This window comes from Amphiprion ocellaris, chromosome 15 (genome assembly GCF_022539595.1).
Source record: "Amphiprion ocellaris isolate individual 3 ecotype Okinawa chromosome 15, ASM2253959v1, whole genome shotgun sequence".
NCBI lineage: Eukaryota > Metazoa > Chordata > Actinopteri > Pomacentridae > Amphiprion > Amphiprion ocellaris.
The window spans coordinates 31,577,625-31,591,667 of NC_072780.1; the positions used below are offsets into that span (position 1 = coordinate 31,577,625).

Sequence of the window (14,043 nt, forward strand, 5' to 3'; positions counted from 1 at the left end):
ATCAACTTCATTTCAATCAACCGTTTCCATTTTAACATTCAGTATCAAATTGAGGAAATCATGATTTAGTTAAAAAAATAAAAATAATCAAGACTCATTGGGACTTTTTGTGTTTGCAGCTTCTTTCCAAATCATTTTTTGTTGTTTTATTGTTTCATTCTTTGCTTCATTTTCTATTTTTTGTAACTACATTTCTTGAAGGACACAAAAGTTTTGTCAGAAGGGAGCTGCGACGAAGCGGTTCTTCTCGGTGGCCATGTTTGTAGTTTGATCTGCAATTTGCCCAGAATTCATTGCAATTTTTAAAAGAAATTTCTCCAGTTGCTCCTGAAGGTGAAGAAAACTTTAGCTGAAGCCAAATTTAACTCAACTTGATGAACCGAGGCAGAATTTTGAGTTTAAATTACACACAATATGAAGTTGATGCAGCATCATTATGTCAACACAACTCTTTAAAACAATGTTCACAACCTAAAACGTAGAACTAAAATCAGCTAAATTATTATTTTTTTTATTATCTTGCAGCTACACATTCAGTTAAGTCGTAGGAATCTGTCCCCTAAATTAGACAACAAAAAGTTCCTTAATTAATCTGAAAAAAGCTTCCAAATGTGTTTTTTATGTGACGTTTGTGAGACTAGAATGAGGAATAAAACACCCTAAACTGAAGGTGTGGAAAGAAATAAAATCAAATTGACCTGAACCAGAACAGAGACACAAACACCTGAGCAGCCAGACAGGTAGCGAAACATTCAGTTCTGCTCCTGAATTCAGTCCAAAGTCAAAGTTTCTTATTGAGCAGAAATTTTTCAGCTGATTCTAAAGCTATGACATAATGTGGAGAAAATATGATCAGAAACTGGATAAATCTTCTGAAAATCTCCTTTTTCCATTTTTCCATCTGTTGTCTCTGTCAGCTGATCTCAGGTGTTCCTAAGACTGTTTCAAAACAGTTTTTAGCTTAAACTTTTGGAACAATTTCCTGCTATTTTACAGATTTTTCCTTGCTTTGCTGAATTACAGATAATATTCAGTAAAATCACACCAAAAAGTACTAATTTGCATATTAACTATAAAAGTAATTTTAAAAAGTTAATAACATGTCCAAATTAATATCTAAATCTGTGTCTTTATAAGTAGAAATTATTTTTTGGCCATTAAATTGCACAGTTTCAAATGTTTATACATCAGCAAACTACATTTATTTAGATATTTTACAGATGTTTCCAGTTATTTGAAAGAAAAAAATATGTATATTAAGGATTTGAATAATAAATAATTTTATCACTGTTTTAGTGTATTTAAATGAATATGATCATGTATATATATGTATAAATATATACATATTGTTATTTTAGATATTTACAATTATTTGAAAGAAAAAAATAATTTTTAAGAATTTAACACTGTATTTTTTATTAACTGTTATTTGACACATTTTCCCTGTATTGTTAAAGTACAGATTGACAGAGTTGTAGTTAAGACTGCTTTCTAACAGCTGGCTACAAAGAATCTTAAGGAAAAAGTAGTTGGTACTCCTCGGTTAATGGAAGAAAAACCCACAATGGTCACAGAAATTATTTGAATCTGACAAAAGTAATATTAAATAAAAATTCTATGAAAATTAACCAATGAAAATCAGACATTGCTTTTGAACTGTGGTTTAACAGAATTATTTAAAAAAAATAAGCTCATGAAACAGGCCTGGACAAAAATGATGGTTCCCCTAGAAAAGACAGAAAATAATGTGACCATAGGGACATGTTCAATCAAGGTGTGTCCTCTAATTAGCATCACAGGTGTCTACAAACTTGTAATCAGTCAGTCGGCCTATTTATAGGGTTACAGTAGTCACTGTGCTGTTTGGTGACATGGTGTGTACCACACTAAACATCAGGGGTGGGCAATTAATTTCCATATGGGGCCACATGAGAAACTTTGACGGTTGTTAAGGGCCGGACCAGTACACTTAAAAGCTCTGCTCAATATATATCTCAATAAAAACAGTAAATGAAACATTACAATGATGTACAATGTCCAACTCTTGAATCTCTGCTCTCAGATCCCAAACTCGTTTAAGCACCTTGTCCAGGCTGATCCATCTGACAGCTGTCTGGTAACCAAGGTTACCATGTTCACTATCATCTCCTCCAAAAAGACAACAAACTGTCTGTAATTCAATGCTCTTGCCCTGATGAAGTTAACTACTTTAGCTACAACATCAGTCACGTGGTTGATTTTTAGCACTGACTTACACACCACCTCCTGATGTATAATACAATGTAAAAATATCAGTTTCTGTTCTGGGTTTATTTCAGTCACTTTATCTTGCATCCGTTTCAAAAGTCCAACATTTGTCCCTGTCAAATTTGGACATCCATCAATTGTAACACCAACCAAATTCTCCCATTTTATTCCCAGTTTGTTCATGCATGTATTTACCTCAGTAAACCGTCGTGGTTCCTTCATTGGCTGAACAGCTGCCAGCTCCTCCGTCATCTCAAAGGTTTTTTGTTAGTCCACGTACAAAGATGAGTAACTGGGCTGTGTCACGGACATCACAGCTCTCGTCCAGAGCCAAGGACAAAACGTCAAAATTGTCCACTTTGTTGTGCAGCTGAAGCTCCAGATTTTCGGCGATGCTCTCCGCCCGCCTCGTTACGGTTCGCCTCCAAAGGGGCACATTAACGAACGCTCCTTTCTTCTCCGGGCGTATAAACGCTGCAGAGTCCACCAGACTTTCTTTTATAAACTCTCCATCAGGGAATGGCTTACTGACATCCCTTTATGTGTGAGCTTTGGTAAAACAAAGTCATTGCTGCTTTAGCAGTTTAGCTAGCAAACCTTCAGATATCCTCCCCGCTCTGCTTCAGTCAAATGTTTGTCTCGTAATGTCGATTCAGATTATAATCCTTGAGCACCACGATCTGTTCACCACAAACTAGACACACAGCTTTACCTCTGACTTCAGTGAAGAAATACTTGGAAGTCCACGCCTTGTTAAAAACTCTGCATTCGGAATCAATCTTTCTTTTTCGCCGTTAGCGGACATCTTCCCGGGCTGAAGCTAACAAACAAACCAATCAGCGCATAAACCTTATGCTAAGTACGGAAAGCACTCGCGAAAAAACGTTACCTTAGCAGACCTTTCAAAATAAAAGCAGTGCAGGCGTATTGCTTGCATGTATTGTGATGATATATATTTGCACTGACTTTTAATATTTTCCAGTGACCTCATACGGGCCAGTCAGGGTCATCTAGCGGGCCGGATGTGGCCCGCGGGCCGTAGGATGCCCAGGTCTGCTATACATGGACCAGAGGAAGCCAAGGAGAGAGTTGTCTCAGGAGATTAGAAAGAAAATTATAGACCAGCATGTTAAAGGTAAAGGCTAGAAGACCATCTCCAAGCAGCTTGATGTTCCTGTGACTACAGTTGCACATATTATTCAGAAATTTAAGATCCATGGGACTGTAGCCAACCTCCCTGGACGTGGCCTCAGGAGGAAAACTGATGACAAATGGAAGAGACGGATAATAGGAATGGAAACAAAAGAGCCCAGAACAACCTCTAAAGACATTAAGGTGAACTCCAAGGTCAAGGTACATCAGTGTCAGATCACACCATCCGTCATTGTTTGAGCCAAAGTGGACTTCATGGGAGACGACCAAGGAGGACATCATTGTTGAAAACAGATCATAAAAAAGCCAGACTGGAATATACCAAACTGCATGTTGACAAGCCACAAAGCTTCTGGGAGAATGTCCTATGGACAGACGAGACAAACCTGGAACTTTTTGGCATATCAGCTCTATGTTCACAGATGCAAAAATGAAGCATATCAACAATTTTTTTTATTTTCTTTGAGTTCCACTCTAGCCACTGCTTTACGATGACACATTGCAGGACGGCACTAAGCACAGCACCAGACTCAGCTGGAGTCTTCTGACTCCATCGTGTCTTCCTCCGAATGTGAAAGCAGCAGAGCATCACGAGTGGCAGCATAATCTGCCATGTTTGGGAGTCCAAACACTACACAGCAGCTCAGGGCGCTCCTGAAAACATCCATGTCGGCGGCCTCAGACCATTCATTCTTTGTGGTGTCGTAGGACTCCACATTAAAAGTGGTGGTGAAGCCGTTGAAGCCCCCGACAGCAAACAGCCGGTCATCGATTACTTCAATACCAAAGTTGCTGCGTGGAGTAATCATGGAGGACACCTCGGTCCAGGTGTTGGTTTGTGGGTTGTAGGCCTCAGCGCTGCGCAGACGGTCGTTGCCATCAAAGCCACCGACCTGTGGGAGGAAAAGTAAACCAGTGGGTCCAAAACGAGGTTGAAACATAGATGGAACTAGTTTGTCAGCACCCTCAACGTGTCTCTGAGTTTCAACAAAATAGCATAATAAAGTAGAAGGCAGCTCCATCTGTGCCATTAAATAAAGAACAAGAAAATCACTCAGACAGCGCAGTACTCTGCCAAGACTATTCATTCCCCTATATGGCATTGTCAGAAATGCAGCATTTTTTTTTAAAAAATGCAGCATGTGTTTATTAGTTATTGATGATCAGAAATCACAACAACATAGAATGTGCTCATTTAATATAGATGTACCCACAAACAAAATGACATCACACTGAGCACAGGTGCATGTTACGCATGTGTACGTTATGTATGGATACCGACACGTGTGACCTAAATATGTAGCCGGTGGTGGTGATTGATGGGACTCAGAAACACCCCCACAATTCAATCAATTGTTCCTTGTATCATTTCTGACAGATAAGTCCTGATAAGTCAGCAGCAGTGGATTTGTAGTAGGATCACAATCATGTGATCATCAGCAGGCAGCTGATGTAGTGTTCACTTGTTGTCATAGTTACAGTGATGCCATGCTGCTATCTGGCAATGATACAGAAATCTTTAACAAATCCGTAGATCCAGACTTTAAGCCACATCACTGCCAAAATCTAGTCACTTTGTCCTTGTGTCATTTCTGACCTTCCCTGAAAATTTCATCCAAATCCATCTATTTTTGACTAATGTTGCAAACAGACAGACACACAGACAAATGTACGCCGATTGTCACATAACTCCGCTGTTCTTTTGCGGAGTAATAAATGTATCAGAAACATCTTAAAACTTCCATTCATATACACAGCTTCTAACTGATCACAAATCTGTTCAGTTTTTAAAAAACTATTTTTTTGGAGGTTGTTGTCAGTAGAGGGCTGCACAGTGGTGTAGTGGTTAGCACTTTCGCCTTGCAGCAAGAAGGTCCCTGGTTCGCGTCCCGGCTTTCCTGGGATCTTTCTGCATGGAGTTTGCATGTTCTCCCTGTGCATGCGTGGGTTTTCTCCGGGTACTCCGGCTTCCTCCCACAGTCCAAAAATATGCTGAGGTTAATTGATTACTCTAAATTGCCTGTAGGTGTGAATGTGAGAGTGATTGTTTGTCTTTGTATGTAGCCCTGTGACAGACTGGTGACCTGTCTAGGGTGTCCCCTGCCTTCACCTGAGTCAGCTGGGATAGACTCCAGCCCCCCCCCCGCGACCCTAGTGAGGATTAAGCAGTGTATAGATAATGGATGGATGGATAATGGATTGTTGTCAGTACATAAATTAATAATTCAAGCTTAATGTTGGCAAACCCCAGCATCACTCTCACAAGCTTAAAACACTGCTGACCAAAGCTTTAACACGTTACATGTGATTTACATGTTCCCAGGGTGTCAGCAGGGTTTCCTGGACTTACTGCAAAGACTTGATCTGCATATGCGATGACTCCTATTCCGCTGCGTCGGATGTTCATGGCAGCGATCATGGTCCACTGGTTGGTCTCTGGACTGTAATATTCAGCCGTTTGCAGGCACTCGCTCCCATTAAATCCACCACAGATGTAAACCTGAAGATGTAACGAGACAACAGTGTAGAGAGGTGATTGATGAACTACAGTGTGACATCCATCTTATTTTGTGAAGTAATTTTACGCTTATTGCTAGTTCATTTTTCAGTGAAGTAAAATGCCTCATTCATTAAATCGCTGCTCTCTATTAGCCAAACTATACAAACTATAGGAGATCCTTGCTCTAAAAATCAGTGTTGGTCAAAATAAGATTTTCAGATATCAGTATTGGGTAAAGGTAATCTTTATACCTAGTTCAAGTCAACTGCTTAAGTTTTAGCTTTTTGTTTGGTCAACAGAGGAAAGAACCAGAGGGCTGAACTATGAAGCAAGTTTAACATTTCCAGGCTTTCTTTATGTAATTCGGTTCAACAAAAATTTGAACCCTGAGATAGACTCCAGCCCCTCCGTGACCCTAATGAGGATTAAGCGGTATATAGATAATGGATGGATGGATGATTAGAATAATGCTTTTATATAAGTAGGTGATCTGCACAGTGGCTTGGTGGTTAGCACTGTCGTCTTGCAGCTACAAGATCCCTGATTCGTGTCCCAGCCTTACCTGGGATCTTTCTGCATGGAGTTTACGTGTTCTCCCTGTACATGCATAGGTTTTCTCCGGGTACTCCGGTAATTCTAAATCGTCCGTAGGTGTGAATGAAAGTGTTTTTGTCTGTATACGTAGCCCTGTGATAGACTGGTGACCTGTCCAGGGTGTCTCCTGCCTTCACCCTCAGTCAGCTGGGATAGACCTCAGCCCCCCTGCGACGCCTCATGAAGATTAAGCAGTGTATAGATAATGGATGGATGGATGGATGTTGTTGTTGACTCAGTGTTCTTTCAGCTCACCCACCTTGTTGTGGAGTGTCGTGCAGCTGGCATCACTCCTCTGCTCATGCATGGGTGCAATATGGCTCCACTGGTTGGTCTGGGGTTGGTAGCACTCTGCAGTGCTGAGTCTCACTTGGCCATCGTAGCCTCCCATGGCATAGATGCGTCCATTCAGCACAGTCACGCTTACGTAGCAGCGGCAGCAGTGCATGTTCGCCACTTCCTGCCAGGTGCATGACGTCAGGTCTAAGCGGTATACGCTATTCAAGTGCTGCACCCTGTTGAAGCCTCCCACGCAGTAGACAAAGCCGCTGAGGAAGGCGGTGCCATGATAGGCACGAGGATGCTCCAAACCGTTTGCCACGCTGACCCACTGGTCAGCTCGGAAATCGTATGCCTCAATGCTGTTGGTTGGATCACCACCACTCCAGCCCCCGGTGGCCAATAGGATGGCATTGGGCAGGCGAGGACGAGCGAGACGGTTACAGAAGCCATAAGCTGAGGGTCTCTCTGTGCGATGTATGATTGTGGTGGCATGCTTCACCAAGGTTAGGCACTTAGCGCTGTTCTTCACCAGCTCATTGGACAGCACATTGATGGTGATGTACTCTGTACTGAGCAAAGCCAGCCGGACCTCCACAGACAAAACAAAGACCATATCTATGAATGGAACTGAACATACGCCAGCTCTTGATGTCAAGTATCAACACTCCTTTACTCTTGTTTATAAATTGCTAAATCTGCGTGTATCTTGGATTTAGCTATCCAATCTGTCAACCCGAATGCTCTAGAATCATATAAAACATCTCAAGGGTAAGGCTGGTGATATTATCTACTTTTCTCATTAAAGAGCAATTCTACAAAATGACCAAAATAAGCATCATATTAGTCTGTCTCTTGACAGAGAACCAAGCTGTTTGATTTCTGATAAAACCACACAAGGCAAAAGAAAAATGACCGAATGATATTATAAAACAACTGGGCACTGTAGTTTTGAACTAAGGTTACTCAAACAGAAGAAAACAGTGTATTTGTCTGGAGCAGTTTTCATTGTAGTGAGTATTTATGCCACCAGGATGCTGATTAAATATAAGCTACTGTGTCCATCCTCATGGTGATGAAGGAACAGTGCATCTCACTGTTGTGATTTTATAGTGATGGATGGTGTCACAGAGACAGATCATTTGGATTTGGGTTGGATTTGTTGACATACTCTGAACAAAGCACTTTCTACTTTCAAATGGAAGCAATTAAATGCTGTGATCAGGCAATAAGTAGCTTAGCATAACATCATGCTACAAATGTCTCCCTACTCTCCTGTTTCTGCACATTTGCAATGGTTTATGATCCAGCTGCATGATTCGTCTCTTTGACAGCAGACATGCAGTCATAAAATGAAAGATGGAGTGTAACAGTGGAGTATGAGAGAGAAAACTCAACCAGACTTCTTGAACAGACTGAAACTTGACTCATGTGACCTTAAAGCATTGACTGCACTGTTGTCAGAATAACAATCAACGGATGAACCAATCCTCCTACCTTAGACAGAAGAGCAGCGATGTGTCCTTGTCGTTCTTCGGGTACGTGAGCAATCCACTTCATCATGGCCTCATACACACTGTTCTCCTGCCTCACACTGAGCTCATCTCTATCAAGGATATCAGTGAGTTCCTCCACAGACAGCTGCAGGAAGTCTTCACAGGAAACAACATCCTCAAAGTGATCAGCGATGTAGCGGTAGGCCTTGTGCCGCAGTTCAGGAGAGATGCAGACGTTCGTAAGACGCCAGATAGCGATGCAGTTCCGTGGGCAGAGCTGTTCCCCGAGGAAGCAGCAGCAGGTCTGGACCAAACTCTTCACGCCGAGCTGATCTGCTGCCAGCAGAAGTTCCTGGACGTTGTCCTCCGTCACAGAAACAGAGCAGCCATACGCAAACTCAATGATGAGCTGCATCACGTCAGCAGACAGGTTGGGGATGCTGAAGACCACTTGGTCTGGACTGGAGCAGCGTGAGAAAAGATCTCTGAGGACCAAAATGGAAAACCAAAGATATTATGCAACAGTTTCTTCTCATCCTCCCATTCTACATTTTCATTTAGCGACGTACACAGATCAGCAACAACATTATGACCACTGGCAGGTGAAGTGAATAACATCGATCATCTTGCTATAATGGCCTGCACAGTGGCTTGGTGGTTAGCACTTTTGCCGTGCAGCTAGAAGATCCCTGGTTTGCGTCCCGGCCTTCCCGGAATCTTTCTGTATGGATTTGAAAGTTCTCCCTGTGCATGTGTGGGTTTTGTCCTGGTACTCCGGCTTCCTCCCACAATCCAGAAAAATGCTGAGGTTAATTGGTAATTCTAATTTGTCCATAGGTATGAATGCAAGTATGATTGCTTGTCTGTATATGTAGCCTGTCCAGGTTGTCCTCTGCCTTTGCCCTAAGTCATCTAGGATAGACTCCAGCAATCTAATTAGGATTACATGATTTATAGATAATGGATGGATCTTGTTATAATGCAACGTTCTGCTGGGAAACCTCAAGTCCTGACATTCATGTGTATGTTTGACATGTACCACCCACCTAAACATAGCAGGTCAAGCAACCCCCAACCCTCCATAGCATCAGCAGTCCTTGATGCCAGTTGCCACCCTCAGCAGGACCATGCACCCTGACATACCGTAAAAACTCCTCAGCAGTGGCACGACAGAACTAAGGTGTTCACTCCCCAGATCCAAATCTTTTTAAGCATCTATGGGATGTGCCAGGATAAGCCTGATCTCGGTAGGTCCCACCCTGCAATGCAACGGGACCCACAGAATTCACTGCCACCATCCTGGTGCCACAGGACGTCCCCAGAGGTCCAGTGTCCATGCCCCACTGCATCAGAGGAGTTTTAGCAGCATAAAGGGGACCAACAGAATATTAGGCAGGTGGTCATAATGTTAAGCCTGATGGTGTATACCTGAGGAAGGATCTAGTCAGGAGAAAACAACCAAGACAAGAGCCGTGAAACAAGTTCAAGTGCGATAACAGGACCTTGGCGCCTACAGGAAGCGTGGGATGTAATAGGAATTATTTTTTCTTTTTCTTGTTTGCAGTCTGTCAAGTGCAAAGTTGTTCAATGAAGAGCTAGGTTTTTAGTCTTAAAGACTGAGAGGGACTCTGCAGATCGAACAGAGTCTGGTAACTCGTTCCACCACTGGGGAACCACAGAGGAGGAGAGGCAAACTTTTTGGCCCTGTTGTGGTGGTTATCATGCGCCTCTTTGGGGAGTTTAGACCTGAATGAGAGAGTTCGGATAGGACAGAGATGTTTTCATGGTAGTTTTGTATGCAAGTGTCAGAGTTTTTCAATTTGATGCAGGCAGTAACCGGAAGCCTACATTCCATATCAGTTATAATAACAGAAGGTTAAAGGAGTGGACATGGAGACGACACTAAAGGATATGTTTACATAGCCAACGAGTTTCTTGTTGAGTGTCCCAAGTTCACACCTAAATGATAAAATCAGCTGAACAGCCAACATCAAGAACAGAAATAATGAATCGCATGCTCACTGTAGATAGTAAATATTATGTACAAATATCTTTTCATACTATATTATACACCAGATAAACTGCTTTGCAGTTTTAGACTGATTCAAAACAAATAAGAAGATAATGTGTAGCTTGAACAGCATCACTTAAATCTCAGAAGAAAAATAATCTATGTTCTTTTTGTATTTTCTGATATTTTAGGCTTTTTTTAATTTGAGGAAATAGGTTCCCCATTTTGTCTGCGTCATGAAATGTGGGACCATAGCATCTCAGCATCATTTGTATTTTAAATGGTGTATCGAATGTTTTTCCACACAATATTTATAGTCACACTTTAGAGTCACTGCTTATAATTAGTAGGTAACCTGGAACTAACTGAGCCTCACAAGTCAAAATTAACTTCCATGACAAAACGATATGAACAAACTTTAAGAGCGATCTGAAATCAGATGGTGTTCATTTTGAAGTGGTATCTCCCACCACTCAGTGTTTGGAGATGTGAAAGCAGTGCTGCTAGTAAATGTCTGAAGCTTATTTTGAAATTTTATTATTTTTTCTTTCTTATAACCCCAGGATGATTCATATCTTGTCCTGCTTCACACTTTAGCTCTAAGTGGAAAACCTGCTTCATCAGAAATGCTGCATGATTCAATGTAAGCTTTTTGTTGACTTGCTTCTCAGACTTCTCATCATTAATTACAGCAACAGTGTTTGGTGTTGTTTTTGTTTGTTTGTTTGTTTTGCTTATTTAAGGATCTGGGGTCCGTTTCACGAAGCAGGTTCAACAAACTCTGAGTTTAACCCTGAACTCTGAGTTGATCTACTCTGAGACAGAATATATATATATATATATATATATATATATATGTACACACACACACACACACACACACACACACACACACACAGAGCCTTGATGGCTCTGACAGGTTTATGTCCAGGGAAAACCACAAAGATGGTAAAAGTCGTTTCAGATCCAGACACACTTTTCTGACCGTCCTGCATACAGTTGTCTTACTGAAGTGCTCTGAATCTCCTACATTATATAAAAAAACTTCCATTTGCAAAGAACCGCAGCACAACACACAATATCTGCTGGGATGTGAGAGCATGACTGTGGTTGGTCATGTTGTAAATGTAAGGATGGATTAGGTTGGATGTAGATTATGGACTGTGACGTGAAACGGTACCGCTCAAAAAGATAATTGTCCGGAAATGTGAGAACATCTATGCGCGGTCTGATAACAATCTCCTGACGAATATTTAATTCTCTGTGCAGTAATGCTGCTCCTTCATCCACTGGATCGTTAATAAAAGGACGTCATTTTGACACACGGCAGAACTAGACTTCGCCAAAACTCGCCAGCTGACTGAATGAATGAGGAAATGAAATGGCGTGTGGCTGAAAGAGGGCGGAGACTGAGAGAAACTCGAGGTTTACTGAGAAAAACCTGGTCCTGACCAGGTTAGAGTCAGAGAGTCTGTTACTATGGTAACTGACCGAGAGTTTAAGTTACCTCTCTTTGTGAAACAGGCTAGAGTTACCCCTCTGTCTCTGGTTTGAGTTACCTCCCTTTGTGAAACGGAAAACTCAGAGTTTCCCTCATTTCAGGGTTAACAAACTCAGAGTTTTCACTAAACCTGCTTCGTGAAACGGACCTCTGAGGTCCATCTACATCCCCTCTGATATCTGAGAACAAACTCACCGGAAATACGGAGTGCAGCGGCACAGGATGATCTTGTGGATTTGAAATTCAGCATCCTCCACTTTGATGACTGCATCACAAAACTCTCCATTGAAACGGAGCTCATTGTACAGCGAGCTCTGCTGGCCAGGAGGTTCCGGTTCCTTCATGTTCCCTGTGTGTGCCTGTTGCTTTGTGTCCGGTTTGATCAGCAGCAGCAGAACTGTTAGCACCGGCTGATGTATACATGTACAGTATACATATGTCTATTTACTGTATATATCTATATCACTATGTGGTTCTAGAATAGAAGCTTTTTACAACCCAATGAGTTGACAACAATCACCACCTCACCCTGCACACAGTTCAGTTCATATGTATGACAGGAGCGTATCATCACACATAAACAATGTTATCAGTATCATTTGCAACACGACCTTTCTCAATAGTTTGTGCAACATCAGTTTCAGTATTGTGTAACATTTCATTTCATGTGCAGTATTATGTGTTTTAATTTCTCAGGTGTCATTTTTCATTATTGTGTGTAACATTTGATTATATTTCACTTTCATGTACAACATTGTCTGTCTTCATCTTATTTTTTAGGTGCAATATTTCATTATGTGTGATGTTACTTATTACCTCAGTATAACTGCCAGAATTACTTCTGATTGTTTAATTTTAGTCTTAATTTAGTTTACTTATATTATTTCAGTGTTGCATCGTACTTATATCTTACTATTTCTCCATTTTTTTAGGAATTGCATTTCTTACGTCATGTCATTTTGTTTGTTTCTGAGCAACACCTGGCAGAAGAATTTGACAAAATATTCTACATAACATTAGAAGTATTTCTGGTCATACTACAGTCCAGTTCAAGACCCAACAAATGATACGTTTCATATGAACTCCTTCCACCCTGGTTTGCCAAGCATGCCGGCTGCTATCATGAATAAAATGGATGCGGTATTTGTTGAGCTTCATTTTTTTGTCCTCATATTTGCAGAGAATTCTTAGACCTGGTTCATGTGTATTTACACACTGCTGAATTGTTGTTATTTACTCTTATTTACAGCTGTGGTTGGGCAAAGGTAAATTTTTTTGCTACTTTTTGAACTGGATCTAGTAAATGTGCAAATAACATATAGCTGTATGCACACACACACACACACACACACACACACACACACACACACACACACACACACACACACACACACACACACACACACACACACACACTCTTGCACAATGTAAACTGCACTTCAGCTCCACAGTCACCACCTTCTCATTATCTATGTGATTTTTTTCTATTGTTTTTAAAGACTGATCTTTATAACGTCATATTGCTAATCTCTTTCTGGCCTGATGATGGGGATATATGAGGGGGTGTGAAGCAGAGTAGTCTAACCCACAAAAAAATCTCAACTGAGTTTTATATAAGTTCTGCAATATTTTATGGACTAGATGTTAGTGGCAAAGTGGTCTAACCCACACCCCAAATATAGCATTACAGTGGCGCTTGGAATGTTAGACCATTCTTGAAAACACAAAACTTTGAAGCCATTTTTCTCAAAAACTACAAAAAGTGAGTCAGACCACTCTGCTTCTCAACCCTTCATATAGTTTTTAACTATATTTAGATATTCTCCCAAGGATCTCCGATCTGTAGAACCCAATGTTGTCCAGTTTGGCATTAAATTGTAGAGCCGTAGCTGACTACATTTTGGAGGTGATTTTTCAGGTGGAAATTTAAAAAGGAAGCCTTGGGCTCCATGGGATGGATACACAGTTCAATTATTAACTTTCTGACAGCACCAATCCAAACTGAACATTTTCCAAATTAGTAAAAGCAGAATTCACGGCTTCATGGCTGTTTTGAACTGCATTAGATTTACAGGTGTACCAAAGAAACTCACCTCTGAATGTGTTTTACACACTCTGTGGACCATATAGCTGTTAAATGGACTCACATGCAGTCAAGAGAATCATCATCAGTCTGCTGCATCAGATGTGATCGTATTTCACTGATGCCATATCGACAGTTTATTCATTTGAAACAAAAAACTGCTAATTTAAAATTCTGTCG

At 41.1% G+C, this 14,043-nt stretch overlaps 1 protein-coding gene across 1 annotated transcript; it reads right to left on the reverse strand.

Moving 5' to 3' along the window:
- Positions 1-1,284: 1,284 nt before the first annotated feature.
- Positions 1,285-12,179, reverse strand: LOC111575246 (kelch-like protein 10). Its single transcript, XM_023280250.3, has 5 exons — positions 11,976-12,179; positions 8,270-8,753; positions 6,753-7,364; positions 5,750-5,899; positions 1,285-4,292 (listed from the first exon to the last, which is right to left on the reverse strand). The coding sequence occupies exons 1-5, from the start codon at positions 12,122-12,124 to the stop codon at positions 3,930-3,932; spliced, it is 1,758 nt and encodes a 585-aa protein (XP_023136018.2). The 5' UTR covers positions 12,125-12,179; the 3' UTR covers positions 1,285-3,929.
- Between the last annotated feature and the right edge of the window lie 1,864 nt (positions 12,180-14,043).

Bases quoted from the DNA above. Each gene is read 5' to 3' on its own strand.
- LOC111575246 (XM_023280250.3), bottom strand. From the start codon at position 12,124: ATGAAGGAACCGGAACCTCCTGGCCAGCAGAGCTCGCTGTACAATGAG. The intron at 7,365-8,269 runs GTAGGAGGATTG...TTGTCTGTGGAG, and splicing joins TCGCTGCTCTTCTGTCTAAG to GTCCGGCTGGCTTTGCTCAG. The intron at 4,293-5,749 runs GTAAGTCCAGGA...TTCCTCCCACAG, and splicing joins ATGCAGATCAAGTCTTTGCA to GTCGGTGGCTTTGATGGCAA.